Raw genomic sequence first — 22,003 nt, 5'->3', positions numbered from 1 at the left:
GCGGAGTAATGAATGTTCATGAATTAGCTTAAACCGTGTTTGGGAAAATCTTTTTAAGAGTGCAGTAATCTACATAATATACTTTAGATTGTCATTCAGGATGATTAGCAAATGTTCCTAAAGGGGTAGAACGTTATGCACTATCAAATGACTTATTTCGTGAAAGATCCACAGTACCTACTATGACCAACATGGTTTTCATTTGTTTTGCCGTTTAGAGCTGCACCATGATTCCAGACTGAGAAGGCCTTCCTTTTAGGCCAGTAGTAAAGAAAGGTGATCTAATGGTATAGCACTCTATGCCCCCCCCCCTTTTCTTCAGAGTAAGTCATTCTTTGTCAGTCTGCAGGGGTGTCATGTAAAATGTTTTACTCTGGCTTTAAGACAGAGTGTGCTAGAGATTTCAAGGACAGAACACGTGTGGATGGTTGGCTAGTCTGTCTGCTGAGGGCTTCTTGAAGCCTCTTGTGTGACTTTGATCCAGTATTAGCCTTAATAATTTTTTTTGGATTATTCTCCCTCCTACCTCTGAGTTACTTTCAAAATCATCTACTCTATTAAATACTCATTGATGACCTATACATAGCCTTTGCTATTTTTTAAAGTTGGTTTTTTTTTCACGAGTAGTACAAAAGTAATTCAGTCTCACTCATTTAAAAATGCAGTTTGAGGCTTATTGCTTGTTTCTGATCAATTTTGATCACTATTCCATACTGTTAAAATTGTAATATATTCAATTAGGACATATTTCGGTGCTGATTCTAGATAGACATATATCAAGGATAGCTCTTAGCTTCAATTTCAGTAATTTCATGTGAGGAGAATATAATTTTGCCAAGCTAGTTGAGTTTAGACACTGCCTCTGATTTGGCCACATAGCCAGAAACATTAGGGTAATTCTCTGATTTACATAGTTGTCTTACATTCTAGAGTGGACGGGTTCCTCTTAATGCATCTGAGCCAGCGGTGGAACCCGTGCCCGGTAATTAAGATCTGTCTTGAGTTGGTGCTCACAAGAAAACAGAAATCCTAAAGTCAGTGATTTTAATCATATTAAAATTTGTGTGTTTATTATGAAAAGGTCACTAATTCTCCTGGGTAGTTCTGTACTGTTTCAAAATTTGGAATTACTTTGGCCTCAAGACGAAAGCAATGGAAAGTGAGCGTAGACCTTAGTTGTTATCTGTTCAGTCCACAGGTCCAGTTTGCAGCTGAAGACCTGCAGTTCCTTTAATCTGGTGTCCCTGCTCCTGACTTTTTAGGGGGAGGGCATAGTTTCAGGCTTAATGTATTCAGTTAGTAAGGAAGAATAATCATGGTCAGGGAGCCACTGGAAGTCCATCAAGTTCATTATCTTGAGTCTTTTAATTCAAAGAAGACTGGATCTGAGGAAGTAACATGGGAAATCTGTGATCTTGTAATTTGCCCATGTTTAAGGTAAAGTACATTTTCATATGCTGCTTCAGCTCTTCCAACAATTCTATAAAGAGATAATGGCTAAGCTTTTGTAAATATGAGGGAAATGTTCTATCTTAATCCCATCCTTCATAACAAAATGTGAGGCAGTGAATCTGATTTGCAAAGTTCACAGAATAAACTCCTGATAAATGCTACAATGGGAGCTGGGCCCATGAGCTTTCTTCCTTGATTTGAATGAACTATGGAAACTTTTTTGTTGAGTAGAGCTGTTCTATCTGTGGCAGTGAATGCAAATTTTCCGTGTTTAGACCAACCTTTTACTTCCTAGACAGGTGGTTAGGGTGTAGTTCATGTAAACTGGCCAATTAAACTTTTATTTATAAAATGTTTTAAGTATCAGGAGGGTCCAAATTTGGCCTGAGGTTTGTATGCTGGTGATTTCTGCTAACCCCATAGTTTTCAGACTGAAAGCACACAAACACCTATGTACACAACAACCAGAAGGCTTTTGCAAAAAAGTCTAAACAACGACAAAAAAATAAAACATTCTGTAGAATCTCAAAATGTAAGGGGAATGGGCAGTTGCTGAAGCCCTGCCTCCTTGGTTTTCTTCTTCCTGGGGAAGCCTTTGGAACTCCACTGAAGAATAATAGATTGTGAAGAAAAACCTTGGCTGCAGACCCAAACTAACAGGGTAGACACTAGCCACATGTGGCCATTTAGCACTTGAATTGGGACTACAGTAACTGAGGAAATAAATGTTAAGCTTAATTTAATAGAAAGTTCTGTGGAACAGACCTGCTCCAGACTTGGCTTTGACTGCACTTTCAGAGCCTGAGGACTGTACCCACTTGATGCGGCTGTGAGTGGCTGCTTCAGCAGAAGGTCAAGACAGACTTTGGGAGTTTGAAGGGCAATTTGAGTACTGAATATTCTTACTGAGTTAAGTCTGGGCCTGGGCCTTGTGTGGTCTCCTAATAATTGGATGCCCCCCATCTTTTTTTTTAAATCTGGGAATGATAAATCAGCATGTAATTTTATGTTTATAAACTGATTATAGACGTACAGATTCCATACAACTCGTTCAAGGTGAAAGGAATAGAACTCCAAGAACAGGTAGTCTTTACACAGCAGTCCCTATGTAATGTGGGCTTTCACTGAACTGATGACCCACTTTCAGGGTTAAATTCAAGCTGTCACATTGGGTTTGGAAAGTCCATAAAACTGAATATGTGAATGTTTTCTCTTTGCTTTAGTTTAAAGGCACCCATCGTTCTCCATCCTGTGGGGCCACCTTAGGTTTCCAATGGCAATGTCCTTCCTTACTAGCTTGCAACTTTGGAAAAAAGCATAGTAACAGTGAGAATTGAGAAATCTGTTTTTCAGTGTCTTTTTTTTTTTTAATGCTTTCTGTGATCCTCATTTCTTTGACTAAAACCATTGTAAAAATCCACATCATTAGTATTTGCTTTTTTCTCTACCCTTGTGGTATTCGTTTGAACATAGATTGCCAAAAATCTTAAAGTGATTTTATACTACTACTAGAAGGATCTTTAGGTGATCTTTGAGATAGTACCATCACATTTCAAGTGTTTTCTGTTGAAATATCTAACTTGATTTTCATTTGAAATAAAAATTGGTATAGGTATTTGGGGAATATTTTGTATTTTCAATTTGAAGACATTTGAAACCTACATTTGCTTTCTATATTTAATCACTTCCTTTGTTCTACACTTGAACCTCTTGAAATGTTTTTTTGCCACTCTTTTCATATTCCATTTCCTACCTCCCTTTCAGAAGTCACCAGTGAATTCTGAATAGCCAAGTTTAGCAGTGTTTTTCAGTTATACTGTTTTCAGTGTTTACCATTATTGACTATACTCTTTACCTAGGTTTCTTAAAATCTCAAAGACCTGCTGAAACAGATCCAGATTAGGCCCATTCCACCTGCTACAAATATTGGATAAAATGAAGGACTTGATTTCTCTTATTATATAGTTGATCTAGAGAGGGAGGGGGAGAGGAAAGGAAAAGAGGAAAGAGAGAAGTGTTCCCAGGTACCAGAAACCTGGAAATAAGTCTGTGTTAAGGAAAAACTGGCTTTGGGGGAACTTACTAGATAAGAATCTAGTAGCTAGGGTTGTAGTTGTAATGCTAGAACACAGGGAACTATATGTTAAGAGAGAGAGTGTGTGTGTGTGTGTGTGTAGGAACTATTCCAATATTGAAACATCTGTGGCCTCTGGGAAAAATAAGACTCAATCAAACCTCTCCATGAAGGAACTAGAAAAACAATAGTCCTTGTAGATGGACCTAAGTATCCCATGAAGGCCAAGCATGATCGGATAAAAAGCAGATACTGGCTACATGTAGAATGATGGGCTTTTAAAATAGGTAATATACAATTGTCAAAATTCAAAAGTTACAAAAGGACATATGGTGAAAATTCTTTGCCAGCCTGTCCCTTGCCCCACCCAGTTGCCTATCCAAAGGCTAGTAGCATTACTAGGTTTTTGTGTAATGCTCCTGAAGCTCTGTGGATATATGAGCAACTTTGTGCATATAGTACCTTTTAGTACAAATGGTCGTATATTTTACGTAACAGTGCATCTTGTAGATTAGTCCACATCAGTACATAATAAGTACCTTTTTACTTTGGTTTATTCTCTGTGTGGGTGCCTGTAATATATTTGACCAGTTGTCCATTGATGGACATTTAGGTTATTTCCAGTCTTGTGGTATTAAAAACAGTGTCGCAACAAGTAAACTTTGTTTATTCATCATTCTATACTTGCATGAGGTAGATTTCTAGAAGTAGGTTAATAAACATATATTTATTTATGTTTTGTTTGTACATTTATTAATAAATATATGTTTATTTTAGGGAATGTACTTTCTTTTTTTAAGGAGGTAGTGCATGCACATGGTGCAAAATTCAAAAGTAACAAAACAGTAAATAATGAAAAGTAAGTCTCCCTTAGATCTACCTCCTGCTTCCCCATTCCACTTTCCAGAAGTGGAACCACCATTAGTGAGCCTCTTTCCTGTGTCTCTTTCTAGAGCTGCTCTGTGTAATGTGGCCTGTAGGCATGTGTGGCCACTGAGTACTTGAAATGCAGCCAGTCAGAGCGGAGCTGCCCGTGAGCATGAAATACACAGGCAATTTATAACTGTCCAAAAAATAGAATGTATTTTAATTCTTAACGCTGATTGCACATTGAAAGAGTATTTTGGATATACTGGCATAAATTAAATTATTTAACTGATTAATACTTTTACTTTAGTTTTTTAATGTGGCTAGTAGAAGATTCACAGTTGAGTGTGTGGATGGCATCTTATTTCTGTTGGGCAGCTCTGGCCTAAAGAAATTCCATATGGATGCAAACATGTAGGAATATATGAGGAGTTCTCTTCTCAGGCAGGTGTTTTTTTCTTTTGCATTATAGTCTGTGGAAGCAGAAGTCTCTCGCGAAGATGATAGTTAAAAGAGACATATCAGGCAGCTAGTTCTTCACGGTCTCATTTATTCTTACCCATTCATCATGATCACTCGTGGGTCTCATCAATGAAACACACGCTTCCATTGACTTTTATGATGTTTGTGCACTTTGGAGAGAAGCCAGACATTATTCTTGGCTCTGTGGTTTTGAACCTACTCTAATTTGCAGTGATTGTCTCTACACCTAGGACACAGCTGTCATCCTGGGATTCTCCTTCATGGTCCTCTTACGGCGTTCTTCACTTTCTTCTTTGTTGGATACCTTATTCTTTTGGCTCTCCCTCCTTTGATAGAACATATCCTTCAAGACCTTTTTGGGGAGGGAATGTGATGGGTAGATATCTGGAGATTTAATATGACTGAAAATACTTTTATTTTGCCCTGGTTGGTTAATAGAATTCTAGGTTGGAAATATTTTTTTTTCCTTCAGAATTATGAAGGCATTGGTCTCTTGACCTCGCTTACAGTATTACTCTTAAGAAAACCAAAGCTCTTCTCATTCTTCTCTAAGTAACCTGCTCTTTCTCCCAGAAGACTTTAGGCTTTTCCTTTGTCTTTGGCATTCTGAAGTTTCACCCTCACCAGCCTGGATGTGGGTATGTTTTCTTCTCTTGTCCTGAGGTCTTGATCCTTGATTGACCCTTTAGATCTAGAAACTCCCATCTTTAGTTCAGGGGTTATTTCTAGATTTCTTTGACCCCCCCCCCCCCAGCCTCTCAAGTCTTTTTGAAGTCCTGTTTGGATATTGGATCTTCTGAATTGGTCCTCCAGTTTTCTTCACTTTATCTGCTATTTTCCCTCCTACTGGTTTTTTTTTTTTCCCCCTGCTATTTTTCCATCCTACTGGAAGATTTCCTCTACCTTACTTTCCAACCCTTCTATTGATGCCCCCCCACTTCTGCTATCAAAAATCAAAAACTGTCAAGCTCTCCAAGAACTCTTCTTTTATTCTGTGAATGTGTCTTTTGTAAAGCAAGTTGTTCTTGCTTCAGGAGTGCTCCCTCATCTTTCTATAGCTGTGTTGATGATTTTACAGTGTTTTCTTTTTCTGTATGGTCTCAGATTTCTTGAGTTGCATTTTTCTGTTTTTAGCTATTTTTCCCTTAGGTCATGAGAGTCATCTTTGATTACAAGGGTAGGGGTCCAAAAAGCTGCTTGGAAACTGAGCAGGTGGGTGAGTCTTGTCTCCTTTCAGTTTCATCATAGAGTGGTCTGTGTGGGCTGTTTGTTGGTAAACTCTCAGTATTAGTATCTGTACGTCTTCCTTCCTGGGTTTGGTCAGGTACCCTGAAAGAGTCTTGATCTGACTAAATGGGTAAAGGTCTGGCTGCTAGTATTTTGGGAGCCAGAACCCAGTGGAGGAAGGGGTTAGGAGTCTGCATTTAGCATACAGTGTACTCCTGTTCCTTTACTCCCCCTCTTTTCCTAGTGGTCCCCGGGCATTCTCCTAGTCCAGTGAGCCTGTTTTACTCTCTGCTGAGAATAAACATCTAATCTTCCATAGAGGGAGAGGAACAAGTACCCAGTGACCGAGTGGGGGAGCAGGTCTGAGGATGTCATTGCTTCTCAGATATTTCTCACCGAATCCTGCCTATTTCATCTCCTCTTCCCTCAGCCCTCAATGACTGGTGCTGTCTTTTACTTAACCCTTTGAGAATTCTGCTGTGAAAATCAGGATGTTTCCCCACACCGTGCATAGAGTTAGTAGTTCTCTGATCTTTTCAACAGTGATTACTCATCCATTCATTTTCCAGTTATCAAAATTTTGTTTGTTTTCTTTTTTTACTCTTCTATGATGAGATTGTCTTTTTTCTAATTCTTTTATTATGATTTTTAATAGGCTGCTGTTTTCACCTGCAACCTACTGATTAAAGTTTTCCATTAAAAATATTTTTAAGGATAATCCTCTGAAAGAATAAGAATTAGAACGTATAACTTCAAATCAGGATGAGGGAGTGGAAATAAATTTGATCATTCCAACAGAACGTAGAGGTGGGGGAAGCAAAGAAGATGCTTAGGAATTAGAAACTACAAGGTAAGATAATAGAAAATTAGCTGAAGTATTTTCATGAACCCAATACATAATTTCAGGAAAAGCTTACTGATTAGAAGAGAATGAAACATTAAAAAAAACAAAAAACCTCAACTAACTGCTTTTTATTAGTAGTCATACCTAAAAGTATGATGACATAGTTTCAAGGTAAAGGAATAAAAAGAATAGACACTGGGTATAATCTATGTCTTAATCCATCTTGGGCTGCTGTAACAGGATTCCATAGACTCAGGGCACTTAATGGAAAACAGAAATTTATTTCTCATAGTTCTGGAGGCTGGGAAGTCCCAAGTTCAGGGCACCAGCAGAATTGGATTGGTGAGGACCTGCTTCCTCCTTCATAGATAGCTGTCTTTTTGCTGTCACTGTGTATGGTGGAAGGAGGCAAGGGAATTCCCTAGGGTCTCTTTTATAAGGACACTAATCCCACTCATGAGGAGATATTTTGTTAGTAAAGAACTTAAAATTAATGAGCTAAGTATATAATGTAATGAATTAGAAAAAGGAGGGAAATAAAGTTGAGGAACGTTAATGAAAAAAGTAATCAGATCAATTAAATAGAAAGTGCTAAGTTGAAAAGACTACGTTTGCTAAGTTTGATAGAGGAAGAAGAAAGGGCACAAATGTATTAGAAATCAAAAAGGATATGACTACAAATTGAGATTTAAAAAAAACTGAGAACACTGTGAAGAGCTTTTTGCTTTTAATTTGAAAACAGATAGCATGCACAGTTTTTTGTAAAGTACATGACCAAAATTGGCTTAAGAATAAGAAACTTGGGGCGCCTGGGTGGCTCAGTGGGTTAAAGCCTCTGCCTTCGGCTCAGGTCATGATCCCGGGGTCCTGGGATCGAGCCCTGTGTCAGGCTCTCTGCTCAGCGGGGAGCCTGCTTCCTCCTTTCTCTCTGCCTGTCTCTGCCTACTTGTGATCTCTCTCTCTCTGTCAAATAAATAAATAAAATCTTAAAAAAATAAGAAACTTGACAGGATTACTTATTTATTTACTTACTTATTTATTTTTAAAAGATTTTATTTCTGAGAGAGAGAGAGAGAGCGTGCACAAACAGGGGGAGCAGCAGGCAGAGGTGATGAGCAAAGAGCCTGATGCGGAGCTCGATCTCAGGACCCTGGGATCATGACCTGAGCAGAAGGTAGATGTGTAACCGACTAAGCCACCCAGGGGTACTGACAAGATTTATAATTTAAAGAAAATTTAAAGATTTAAGCTAGACATCTACCTGCAGCAAAATAAGATTAAATAAAAACCCAAAGCCAAAAACCCAAACCCCAAGTGAAAACCCCAGATGGACGAATTGTATAAAACATACGAAGAGGGGCACGTGGGTGGCTCAGTTGTTAAGTATCTGCCTTTGGCTCAGGTTGTGAGATTCCAGGGTTCTGGGATTAAGCTCCACTTTGGGCCTTCCTGCTCAGCTGGGAGTCTGTTTCTCCCTCTTCCTCTGCCCCTTTGCCTGCTTGTGTGTGCTCTCTCTCTCTCTCTTTCAAATAAATAAAATTTAAAAAAAAATGAAGAATCAGTAATTCCAGTTGTATACAAAATGTTACAGAAAGTAACACAAAATTATTTTGTTAGGCTACTGTAATCTTGATACTCTGGGTGGTACAAGTGTAGTATGCAAAGGAGATGGCTAGACCACATCTCAATAATAAATGTGGCAATAGAAATTTTAGGTAAAATGTTAATATTTACTTAAAAAAATACCATGACTGGGACGCCTGGGTGGCTCAGTTGGTTGAGCAGTTGCCTTCAGCTCAGGTCATGATCCCGGTGTCCTGGGATCGAGTCCCACATCGGGCTCCTTGCTTGGCAGGGAGCCTGCTTCTCCCTCTGCCTCTGCCTGCCACTCTGCCTGTGCTCGCTCTAGCTCCTCTCTCTCTGACAAATAAATAAATAAAATCTTTAAAAAAAAAAAAATACCATGACTAATAAACGAGTGTGCCTCAGGAACATACAGATCATTAAACATTAGAAAACCCGTAAATGAAATCAACACATCAAAGGGGAAAAGCTATATGATCTTCATGGTTGAAGGGGAAAATGGCGTATGACTAAATTCTGTACTCATTCTTAGAAAACTTAGGAGTATAAGAGAACTTGCTTAATTTGAATGGTGTTGGTTAAAAAAAACAGACCCAGAAGTGTACAGAAGGCATGATTCCAATTATATGAGTTTCTAGAACAGGTAAAATTACTTTGATAGAAATCAGATCAGTAACTGCCTGGGGTGAGGAAGGTAGATTGAAAAGGGACACAAGGAAGCTTTCTGGGATGATGGTTATGTGCGTGTATGCATTTTTTCGGAACTCATCAAACTATACATTTAACATCTCAGCATTTTATTGTATGTAAACTGTGCCTCAATAAAGTTGATTTTAAAACAGTATGTAAAAACCGTGTATTTCTATATACCAGCAAGACACAAAATTTTCAAAAGCCACTATTTAAAATGACAACACAAACTATCAAGTACCCAGGAAAAAATAAAACAGAAACGTGTGAGACCTTAATGGAGAAAATTTTAACACCCCTGTAATTCACATTATAAGCAGATATACTGTGTTTATAAATGGAAAAATATATCATTAATGTGTCAGTTTTCCTCCACTTGTTTATATATTTGGTGTCATTCCAGTTAAAATTCCAGGACATGAAAGAGGAGCCCCTCATCAGATGCCAGGACACATTCTTTTGCTTTAGTAATTACAGTGTGGTCATACTCACCTCAGATACAGATTAATGGGAGGAAAAAAGGAGATCCTGGAAAAGCAAGTAGCTTTGTAATTGCTAGGGAAGATTCAGTATATGGTGCTGGTATACTTGGTTATGTTTGTTGGGCAGAAGATCCCTACCTCACAACATACACAAAAGTAAGTTACAAAGATGAAAAGCAAAACTTTAGACTTTATGACTTTTCAAAGATGACAACAGATGGAAGGAGTTTTGAAAAGATCCCAATGTATACATAATACAGTATTTAAAATATTGATGAAATATGAGCACATTAAAGTGAAATCTTCAGTATAAAAAACCATCAGAAGTCACTTGCTGGGTAAAGATATGTGGCATGTGTGATTAACAAAAGATTATCATCCAGAATATGTAAATAAACCTTGTGAATTAAGGAAAAGATGGTGAATATGAGCAGATGAGTCAAAGAAGAGGAATCCTGAAAAGTCAATAAACATGAAAATATTCTCAAACTCCTAAGTGAGGCAAGTGCAAAACATCAGCACCCCTCCGTGTCACACCCATTCCTTTGACAGTGAGGTACCAAATAGTGTCAGATGTTGGGCAAAGTAGGAGCTCCTGCTTCGTGGTGGGAATGACTGTTGCTATCACCAGGTTGACCAGATTTGGTAAAGGATATGTGCATGTCCTCCTATGCAGCCTTTCTCCTCCTCCGCGTATGTCCTAAGGCAGTGGCTTTCATCTGTTCTTTATAGACCCAGGTAGAAAATAATATTTTACATGTGACAAAAACAATTAAAAATTTTAAAATAAGTGTACTCTTGCTTTCTACTGTGTTCTGGCTAATTTTCTCTATGAGTTTTATAACTTTTTTGTATGTTTTTTCTTTTGCTTTTTGAAAGATATTTTTCAGAATTAACTAAATTGATTTCATGTTCACCAGTGGTTCACGACCCTGAATTTAGAGAAATAGCAGTGAATAACATACGGTAAAATGTCTGTTTTAACTGGGAGAGACCAAAAAATTAGGTTGCAGTATACAATGTATTTCTTATGGTGGCTCTTCTTTTTTGATCAAGTTTGAAAGTTTCTTCCCTTGAACCCGTCTCACAACACCTGTAAGAAGATATACATCAGGCCACTCATGGCAGCTTGTAAGAGTGGAGAATTGGAAACAACCTGAATAGGAATCAGAAGGAGAAAGGACAGTGAGCTCTCATGGTCAGACAGTGCAGTGCTGTATGACCTGAAATAAATGAGTTAGAGTTCAAGATTACATGTATTATCAGCATGGATAGTAATAGTGAAAAAAACAATGTGACATGAACAGTATTAAAGTTTCATATAGAAATTTATAAAATGCAAAGATTTACGAATACAGTATGTAGCAAAACCATTAAGTGACGATGGGGGAAAATCAGGGTGGTGGTGATCTGAGAATCGAGGAGGAGGGGAATGGAAATCGAAATGTATTTATAGGGGCTTGAGCTGTATCCGTCTATCATATTTCTTACAAGTACCACAGAATGTTAAGAATTGACAGAGCTAGGTGCGAGGCCCAAGGGTGTTTCCATTTTTTCTTTTCTTTTTCTTTTTGGTATGACTGAAATATTTAACTTTGTAGGATAAACACTGTAAGTAAAACCCAAGGTATTTGGAAGAATAAATAAGTTCAACAAGATGTGTGAGACCTTTCCAGAGAAAATTATACAACTTATCGCTGGATAGTAAATCCAAAATAAAAAGAAACATATCATTTTTATAAATAGGGATACTCAGTATTATAAATATGTTGGTTCTTCACAAATTAATGTAAGTTCATTGCACTTGTAATCAAAGTGATACGGAGTTTTGGTGGAACTTAGACTAAACTTAATATCCCTAACATCGATTTGAAGAATAAGAGAGGGGCTCACCCTGCAGATAATCAGCTTACTAGAAAGCAGGGGTAAGTAAAATCCTGTGATACTGGTGTAGGTTTGAACAGTTACAATGAACAAAGAACAAAGCCCACAATCAGATGTTGGTTTATAGGGATTCGGTATGTGACAGGAGTGGCGTGAATTACCAGAGAAAAGATAACTATGTAGTACATTGCCCTGACAAAGTGGGCTATCCTGCCAGTAGGTGTTTAGGTCACTATCTCAGCCCTTAACCAAAACCACATTCCTCGTATGTTAGAAAAATGTGAAAATGTGAAAAGCAAAACTAAACTGACCCCCAGAATATCTAGGGAGGAGTATCTTTGTACCATCTGGCTCCTTCACGCTTCAGATTCCTCATTTGTAAATAAGGGTATCTACCCCACTGGATGCTTGGGAGAGATGAGTTAATGCTTACCCGGTGGCTGAGCCCAACCTGTTGTGTCATAGGGTCGGCTCACAAGCAGTGTTGCTTACTGTGCTTGCCGGCAGAAAGGGATTTCGTTAGAAGCAAAGTGGACCATAAGACTCTAACATGAAATCTGTGTACTCTCAAGGTATAAGAAAATGAGAAGATGTTCTGAGGCTTTGGAGGTTTTGTTTTTTTTTTTTAAATACATATGCAGTGATAGGGTTTATATCAAAATAAGAACAAGAAGCAAAGAACAGAGTTGAAGACAACAAAAAACATGAGATGTAGTTTAAGGAAATATGTAGAGAATCCAATTTGTAAAACTGTGTTATACAGTGATTAATAACTTGCAGGCTTTATTTGTGAGTTTAGGATAATCAGACCTCTTACTTAACTGAAACTTTCCAGTGAGTAATCTTTGAATCCCAATTTTACTGATCTATCACTTGATAAGCTTTCTTACTGAGCTGTACAGATAAAGTCTTCCTACTCTAATGAATCCTGCCTTGTATGTCTCATTTATTGCTGAAATTAGTACATAGTTAGTATCTGAGCTTGTTTTTCAGTTCTTGCAGATGTTGAAAAAAAAAATCTAACTTCACTAAAGTGCTTGCTGCCACACTGTGGAAGGAAATCCGTATATTCTGCAAATGACTCATTCATATTTCATAACTTGATCATAAGTCTAGTTTTCTTATTTCATTTTGTCTTCAGCTTAGAGCATATTGATATGGATTCCTTGTAAAAACCTAAATTCAGTCTATTAACATTTTAAGACTGTTGGCTAAATATATCTTAGCTATTTTAAATGCTCAACTGGTTGAAATGTATTACCAGCATTACTGAAAAATATTTTACCGAATAACATCATTCTGCAGAGATAATTAGCCAGGTGTCAGCCAGCCATGGTTACAGAGACATGACGAGTTGACGCTGGTAACCTTCAGTGATTACATCATTCCAGAGTAGTCAGAAGTGCTCTTCTAGGACATGGGACACTGAGATCATTTGGTTGTACTAGGCCATGAGGTCACTCAGATGACCCAGAGCAGACTTAAACTTTTCATGTGTTCATTTCCATGAAGCAAAAAAAAACCTAAAAAGGTTTCATAGAAAACTTTTAGATCCCCAAGAATACATCTGAACTCCTAGGAAACATTTCTCCTCTAACAAAAGTGTCACAGAGAACCTGTTACTCCGATTCTTCCTACTGCTTAGAATCCTTTCAGTGTTGCAAATTTATACAGAAATTTAATTTTTATTCATTTTCTTAAGTTGAGTTCTCATACATGGACTCATTGAACCAAAGGTGTAGATAGATGCATTTGGACAAATTCTCGTTATATTTTGCTTGTTCTGTCAGTTTTTCACGAGGAGCTTGGACCCCGCATGGAGCTTACGCAGAGCTTTGTTCTAAGGCTGAAGTTGGGGCGGGCCCGGAGCTGGACCTGGGGAGTCCTTACAAGCCAAGCCCGAGACTGGCTGCCTCTGCTCTTCGGCAGGACTGGGTGTCGCTGCTGTGCTTGGGCGCACTCTCGCTTGTGGGCTGACTACCCTCTCCCGAGCCTCTGCGGTCTTCTGGTCCAGTGATGAGCACGGGTGTCATACAGGCCTGTAAAGGCTGACCCTGGGGCAGCCTTCCGATTTGCTTCCGGGTAGTGGTTTGTCCACCACTCCACGCCTTCACTTGTGTGCCTTTGTGGTAGTTGTCTCGATGACTCCTTTTCCCTACGGTGTCCACATCCACTCGTCCAGTGACGCGTGAATCCTCTCAAAAGTAGCTGAAGGAATGCTGCTGGCCTTAGCTCGAACTTCTGGCTTCGGCTCTGTGCTCCCGGCACGCCTTCCCCTCCCCGGGGGCTACCGCGGTGCTTCCTTGGACCCACACTGTAGCCGTGGAGTTTTTGGTAACTCCTAAAGTGTTGTCGGCCTCTAGAAAACCCGTGCTGAATGTCCTGCCTGATGTTCTGTCCTCTTTTCAGGCTTCTGCTCTGGGGTCCCTTTTGGGGTACCTCTCCCTTCTAAAGGTTGAGTCGTCAGCGTGCTGTGTGTGCTCAGATAGGACTGTCACGCGGCACTGAGGTGTATGCGCTGGCTCCGCTCGGCACGCGTGGCGGCAGCGTAGGCATTCCCCAGAAGCCCAAGGGTGCCCGCGCTGCCTTCTGCTGCCCGGTCGTCCCGATCAGCGGCTCCGGTGGATTACTACATGTGTTTGATGGAACTCGGTGTGTTTGTGTTACCTGTCAAGTTGTAGTTTATGGAGTGGAGTGCTTACTTGTGTGTGTTACGGCAGAGTCCACCACCGTAGACAGCTGGACAGTGCTGCTCTCTAGCTCTCTCTGTTCTTTACCTACCCTGCAGATGTCTAGCTCTGCGCGAACTTTTGTATTGCTCTGAGCCTGAGTCATGTAATCCTGCTTATGGGCTCCTTTCACATTTGTAGTATCTAAACCACAGCTGGGCTCTCCAGAGTGCCAGGGCGGCATTGTGTTGTGGAGCTCCAGGAGATGTCCCTTAAAAAGTGTATCCGTGGCCAAATATACAAAATTTGGCTGGCTATAGTGCCTCTTCTGGGAGCTCCTCGGACAGTCTCCTGAATTGAGGCTGGGAACCTTAATCTCATTACTCGTTCTTCCCTTTTGAGGAAATGGATAGGATTGTTTATTAGGTTGTGACCATTTTTTTCCTAGCAAAGTATACCAAGGCCTAAGTATCTTTAGCTGGGAGACCATTTTGAGAATGGTCTTTTGAGAATCCAAAGTCTTTTTTTGAGAATTACACTTCTCTTTCTTTCTTTCTTTCTTTTTCTTCCTTCCTTCTTTCCTTCCTTCCTTCCTTCCTTCCTTTCTTTCTTTCTTTCTTTTTTTTTTTTTTTTTTTTTTTTTTTTTAGAAAATGTATGGCTTTATTACAGTAACTTTACTACCATGAAGATTCCATGCAGTTTTCCATGGAGACGGTTATATCACTAGAGAACATACCTCTTTCTTTCCAGCCTTTCTTTCTTTCTTTCTTTCTTCTCCTTCTCACCTTACTGTGCTGGCTAGAACATCCAGTGCGTTATTAAATAGAAGGGGCAGTAGTGGACATCCTTGGCTTATTTCCAGTTACAAGGAAAGGGGATTTAATGTTTCACCCATTACATAATGTTTCTAGCTCTAGGTTTTTCATAGATGTTCTTTTTCAGAATAAGGAACTTATTCCTCTTTTCTGTTTTTCTATTTCTAGTTTGCTGAGACTTTTAAATCTTATATGGATATCAAATTAACATTGTCAAATGCTTTCTTTTTTTATGCATCAGTTAAGAAAATTATAAAGATTTTCCTCTTCATACTATACTTGAGTTGCTTGAGTTTTTTGGGTTTTTTTTGTTTTGTTTTTGTTTTTCCCTATGTCAAGACAGTTTTGCTCCCTGGAATAAACCCCCACTGGGTAAGGATACTACTTTTTCTATGTACATTACTGAATGTGACTTGCTAATATTTGTTAAGGATTTTTCCATCTAGGAGTAGCAGACCTTTGCTTTGTGTTAGTGCAGGATCTTGGGTCCAAGCCAGTTTCTTGCTCCTGTGCCAGGGTCAGATAGCTTTTTCGTCTACTCGTTCCTCAGCATCAGTGTGTCTTTGTCTGGAACTGGTGGTGGCTGTGTCTCCTCCCCTCCGCTAGCAGAGTAGACTGTGGTTATTGTTACGTGGTGAAAGGCTTGTTGGTGTGTGGTAGGTGGGCAAGTAGGTTTGCCCCCCCTCTCTCCACCTCCCCCAATAGTACCATAGCTTTTCCTCTGCTCTTTCCCTTGGGCTCTCCGTGTGGGAGGCTTTCCTATTCTCCCTCCTAGCTAAAGGCTTTTATTTTATAGGACCTGCCCCTAATGGGGAAGAGTTGTCTCCCATTTCTTGCCCCATGCCAGTCTTTCAAGAGATCTCAGCTGAAGCCCATGGAGAAGAGTTTGTGATGAGTGCAGGTTTCTTCTGTCCAGATCTTACACAAATTCTTAACTGTCATCCTAGCGGACACTCAGCCTTTATCTTTACATCTGTCTTCAACATTGAGCCCATTGACTATGACTGTGCTTCCTTTGTATCTGTGGGTTGATATCTGTCATCATTTTTGAAATCCTCAGAATTTTAGTATGTCTTGTCAGCAGACATGTTGCTTTTAAAAAATTTTATAAAGAGTAGGGTGCTTTCTCCTTACCCTCCTCTAGGTTAGGATTCTTCCCCCTTAGCCACTCCACCAGGTAAGAAACCGTTCATGGGCCTCGATTTCCTGTCTCAGCACTGTCTGGAATTTAGTTCCGTTTTGGTTACTTTGCATCCTGAACTCTGATGGGTTCAGAAAACACTTGATTTTGTAGCCTTATCTGTCTTATTTTTGCAGCCTTATCTGTCTTTGTAGCCTTAACTGTCTCTGTGTGACTGTGAGGGTGAAATGATGGTCTGTTGTCATTTCTACATCCCAGTTAGAATTGGGAGCTCTTCTACACCTTTTACTTCATAGCCTGGAAATACCTGCTTCATTCTAGCTGATTTTTTAATAGATTTTTTTGTCTTTAAGATTTTATTTATTTGAAAGAAAGTGAGAGAAAGAACAGGAGCAGAGTGGGAGGGGTGAAGGCAGAGGGAGAAGCAGACTCCTCTTTGAGCAGGTAGCCCATCGCAGGGCTTGATCCCAGGACCCTAGGATTATGACCTGAGCCAAAGGCAGACACTTAACTGACTGGGCCACCCAGGCACCCCTGTAGCTATTTCTTAGAGCTGCATTTCTAAATCTTCACTCTTCTCAAGTCTCAGCTCTCCAGTTCCGTCCTCAAGTGGTAAATGATCTTATCTCTTATTTTGAGATTAAAGTCATCCACATTAAAATTTAATTATGGGGCTTGTGAAGAGTGTGGGGAGAATTTATGGTAGGCACATAGAAAAGTAAGCACATGACAAACTGAGATCATTAACTTGGGAAAAGAAAGAGTTGTACAAAAAGGGAAACATGATTATATAGTAGTTTACTAACGATCTCGTCAGACACAAAACTACCTTTGGGAGATAATTATTAAGGTTGGAGGAAAGTGAATAGTTGTGGTATAAATCCTCACTTTCCAGAAACAGTAGATGATACCTAAACTTGATGTTTCAAGGGGTACCATCATGAGCTTTTTCCTTGAAGTATAAATAGCCAGAAAATATTAAAAATTTTAAGGAATTGTACCTTGGTGTGAAAAGAGGAAATATATTTGACTTTAGTTATGACGCATACTGTTTGTTACTTAGATAAAAATGAAAAAGTTTTTGAAAAGAGGCCTAGCTTGAAGCCTTCTCAGGGAATCATAAAAGTGAAGCACACCTTTTCTTCACACGCTGTTTTACCTTTATTTTTTAAAATTTTTGTTGTTTACTTCACACATGATGCCTTTTCCTTTCTTACAGCTTTAGATTTTACTTTATACTTCGTTATGAAAATTTAAAACTTCAGGGAGAGTAGACTTAATACATTTAAAAAATACTTTCGTTAAGTGTCCTAAAACATTTGGTGAATTGAGAAAAACATTTGGTGAATTGTTTTTCCCTATTCAGTGAAAATATCTTCATTATTGACACTATTAAAAGTTAAAAATGAAGTAGTATTGGTAGTGATAAATTTCACCAGTGTTGGTACAGATCTTACTTGCAAAATTGTTGTATTTGTCCACTTATAACATGGTTTTGTTTTTTAGAATTTGTTTCCACAATTGCTTTAAAGTAGTAAAGACATTGTTGTTGGAGAAGAAGATGACTTCTGAAAGTCTGCGGTGATCTGAATTTCTGTCTCATTTTCAGATTTGCTTTAGAGACAACATTGAAGTTATGACTGGATTTTAAAGTTAGCCTCTGAACGATCCCTTCCGTATCTTTTCTAGGTCAGATAGAGGAGTGTCTTCTCTCAGCGCGGGTTGCGGCCTTTGGTGAGAGCATGTCGTCCATCTTGCCATTCACTCCACCGGTTGTGAAAAGGCTGCTGGGATGGAAGAAATCAGCTGGTGGATCTGGAGGAGCAGGCGGAGGAGAGCAGAATGGACAAGAAGAAAAGTGGTGTGAGAAAGCAGTTAAAAGTTTGGTGAAGAAGCTAAAGAAAACAGGACGATTAGATGAGCTTGAGAAAGCCATCACCACTCAAAATTGTAATACTAAATGTGTCACCATACCAAGGTAAGTGTCGTTAGAGCAGAACTTCTGTGGTCATACTGTTGAAAATTGCTTAAAGGAAGCCAAAGCAAGGTCACTGAAATTTTGTTACTGTCAAGTCACCTGTAAATAGTGATTATTAAAACATATGCCCACTCTTTTTAACTTGGCGTTTCAGTTTTATTTGACCAGTTAAGACTTGTTTTACAAGTCATTTTCTTGACCAATGAAGTTTAATCAAGCAAAATAAAATACTTAGTTGTATTGTTTTATCTTCACTGCGTTCATTTACCTTCATTGCCTAAATGCTGCATTGTAGCTTATCCTCATTTCTGTGACTGAATGACATTTGAATAAAGAGTCAAGGCTTTTCCTCTCCTAGTGCAACCTGACAGTTTGTTCCCGCCTTGGTCAAAAGTCCAGTCAGTAAAAGAGTTAACAGAGGCAGCTGATACTGTGGTGAATTTTATTTATATAATTTTTGTTTTGAGTTGCAGCATTCCTTCTTAGAACAGTTTAGGGGGCAGCTTCTTAGATGTCCAGGGAGTCAGAACCTGGCACAGAGGCCTACCTACCTCTTGTCTTGGAAGGACCTGTTACTTAAGAGGTTGAAGTTTTATTAGTATAAATTTAATTATTTGTGGATAAGTACCACTATCAGAAATGCTGTTTTTTTTAACACTTTCTTTAAGTAGCAAGTGGCTTTTCAGTGTTTGACTACTATTGGTAGACATTATCGGGGTTTGGGTAGTGGCAGCGTATAGAATTTTCTAAAATGACTTCTGGTGGTGTCAGACGTGTGCTAGCATATAGCACATGAAACCATGTTCCTTGATTGACAGGTTTCCAGTGAGCTTTGGGAAATCCAGTCTGGATGCTGGATCGTTGAACTAGATCCCAGTAACACCAGCCTATCTACTCGCAAATACTAACAGTAGAATGTTTCCTGCCTTATTTGGTGGGTTAATTATCCATTTCTTTGATTTTACTTGTTTTCACATATATCTTAGAGTCACTTTTTTGGTTTATGCTTTTGTTTTACAAATGCTTATGAGGGCCTGCTGAATGCAGGGCACTATTTCCAGGCCCTTGGGGTATGGTCTGACCAAAACAAAGATCCTCCTCTTCTGAGGCCTAGATCTACACAGTAAGCAAGTGGACAGATTGATAATTTGAGATGGCAATGAGTGCAGAGAAGACCATGACTGAGGGATTAAAAAAGCTGCTTTGGATTGGATTGTGAAACTTAAACTGAGCTTTGGGAAATAGCAGCTAGCTGAAGGGAGAGTCTTCTAGGAGAGGAAGGAGCCAGTATAAAGACACCAGGTGAGAAATAGCTTATCATGTTGGAGGATTTTAAAAGGAGCCTAGTAGAGATGAAGGAATGCAATACAAGTATAAAACTTGGAAGGAGTCAGATAATACAGCATTGTAAGGCACAGTGGGAGTTTGAATTTTAGTCTAAATATAATAGAAAGCAAATAAGGCTTTTTAAACAGATTAAAAAAAATTTAAGTAGTGGTGTGTTTTTGGGTATGTTTGTGTAGCAGACTGGATAGTAGGTCTGGAAGGAGGGCGATCAGGAGGCTAGTCAAGTCATCTAACTGGGAGATGCTGGAGGGTGGACAGGCAGTGGCGGCTGTGTGGACATGTGAGGTGGACAGAGCTGGATGAAGTAGGACTGAAAGGACTTGGTAATGAATTGGCCAAGAATAAGTCAAGCTACATTTGCTGATTTTTTCATCGTGTAGTGCCTGGAATTTCAGTTCAGCAAACACTTATTAAACACCCACTACGTGTGGGTGATACGCTCTTCCTCATTGGAGTTAAAGTACGGTCTTTGCTCTTGAGTTGCTTTTTAGTAAGGGAGATAAACTTCACAAAATAAAGATCATCTCATAAGTAGTGTAGGTGTTAAGAAAGATGCGTGCTCCCGGAGCTGTGTCCGGAGGAGAAGAATTCTGCTTACCCTGCAGCTTGTGGAGAGTTTCCTTCTCTCCACAAGGATTGGATTGGTGCCAGAGCTGAATCTTGATGGGTGTGAAGGAGGGATTTAGTCAGGAGAGGCCGGGTTCTCCCAGAGTGGCCTTGTGTTGAGAGTGACTCCAGAGGGGCACTGGTGAAGGGCACTGAGCCGGCTGGTGTCCTGGAAGGCTGTGTAGGTGGTTAAGGAACTGCAAGGTGAACCTGAACCTGAGCGGTGATGAAGGTTGAGTCTCTGAAGAGTCTGAGCGCGGCTTCTGGCTGCAGGGAGGAGAATGATGGTGAGACTGGCGAGAGTGGACACAGGGAGACAGTTGGTGGGTTCTCTTCCTCCTCAGAAGAACTGTGTGTGCCGGAGACGGGGCGCCACGTCTCTGCGCCTCAAGTTCATGGCTGAGATGGCCTTGCGGGGCGGTTCTGGCCAAGCTGAGAGGGGAGCTGTGCGGGCCCTTCCTTTAGGGAGACCCAGGGACAGTAGGAAGTAGCCGATGAGGAAAATGTGTGCAGGTCATAGTGGTCATCATGCTTTTCCTATTTTCCATTTTTCTACCTATAGCCGATTTTAGTATATGTGCTGCCGAAGCGAGCACATAGCCGATTTTAAAGACTTTTCTGTATTCTAGGGCTTTTCGATTGTTAAAACAAATTTTTTTTTGCTCTTTTACCTAACAGTGAAAGTGAAGTGGTGGTTGAGCGTTACCATGTTTTACAGTTAGAAGTTCTTTAAAGCTTAGAAACTTGGTGTGTCTAATTTAGTGGGTGGTTTTTTTGGTAAGAAATGCAGATTTCTTAAGACTGGTTGTTGTCGATCAAGAAGTTTAGGCTTCTTTCGCTATGGTTTGGTCACATACGTTTATAGAGTTTGCTTTGTTTTTAGTACAGAGCAGTTACTGTTATGTTAGATTATTAGTTATTTCTTAACTACTAAATGGTCTTAAACGTTCAGTCAGTTTAAATATGTCGACTATAATGGTTGGGGAATGGGGGCAGGAAAGGTCCATTATGGATAAATCCGAAACATAGTTTAGGCAAAATTATTTAATATATGACCCAAAATGGATTTACTGTATGAGTTTATGTACTTGAATTTGCAAGAAAGTTGTTTATAAAAAATCTTAAGGTTTTACAAACCTAAAAATACAAATAAGTTCATCGGATGAAAAACATGAAACGTAAATTACCTAGTATTTAAAAATGGCAAATATTTTCTGTTAAAATATCTGTTGTATCGACTGTTAACTATTTCTCCCCCCACAACCCCCTTTCTTTTCATCTTAAAGTGGGACTAAATATAGGGCAGAAATAGTCCTGGCTCCATGCCCCTCATATAATTACTCAGGCTTCATAGTTTTGTCTTTGAAGGGATAGAAGCTATAGTTACAAACGTATGTCACTGCTTCTTCCCTGTTGTTGAATGTGGTGACACAAAGTGGTTCATTGGTAGAACTTCACCTGTCAAGCTGCAGTGAGCTGACTAGTATAAATAAAGCTTCATGAGGCTTTTATATCTCAAACATTTTTGAGACCAAGGAATGGAACACAACTCAGTCATAAAATGAGAATGACATTGATATTTGGGTAATGAATCAATCAGAAGAAGAAAAATGCTTTTAGTGCGTATTATCTACAATAAACCAAAATCCAAACTGCTGTAGGGTTGGAGACTCTAAAGTTAAAAGCGAGGTCTAATATGGCAGTTTTATAATATCCATTATATGTGAATGTGTAGGGATAATGAATTCATTTTCATAAACATAAACATGGGTGGTGCTTTGATCATGAAATCAGATTTTTGATGTTTCATCCTAAGGAAGTGGTCAGGAATATGGTCAAAGATTGCTGGTGTTCATTT

The 22,003-nt window shown here is 39.3% G+C and overlaps 1 protein-coding gene across 2 annotated transcripts in view; it reads left to right on the top strand.

Moving 5' to 3' along the window:
• Window positions 1–22,003, top strand: part of LOC111142395 (SMAD family member 2) — a 78,811-nt gene that overhangs the window by 4,409 nt on the left and 52,399 nt on the right. For both annotated transcript variants that reach the window (XM_022495454.1, XM_022495452.1), the window contains exon 2: window positions 17,904–18,192. In XM_022495454.1, coding sequence (XP_022351162.1) covers window positions 17,957–18,192 — 236 coding nt within the window. In that variant the 5' untranslated portion in view covers window positions 17,904–17,956. The remainder of the gene's footprint in view (window positions 1–17,903; window positions 18,193–22,003) is intronic.

This window comes from Enhydra lutris, unplaced genomic scaffold (assembly GCF_002288905.1).
Source record: "Enhydra lutris kenyoni isolate GAN:26980312 unplaced genomic scaffold, ASM228890v2 scaffoldscaffold8, whole genome shotgun sequence".
NCBI lineage: Eukaryota > Metazoa > Chordata > Mammalia > Carnivora > Mustelidae > Enhydra > Enhydra lutris.
The sequence above is the reverse complement of the archived record's forward strand: the minus strand, read 5'-3'. Positions and strand labels throughout refer to the sequence as shown.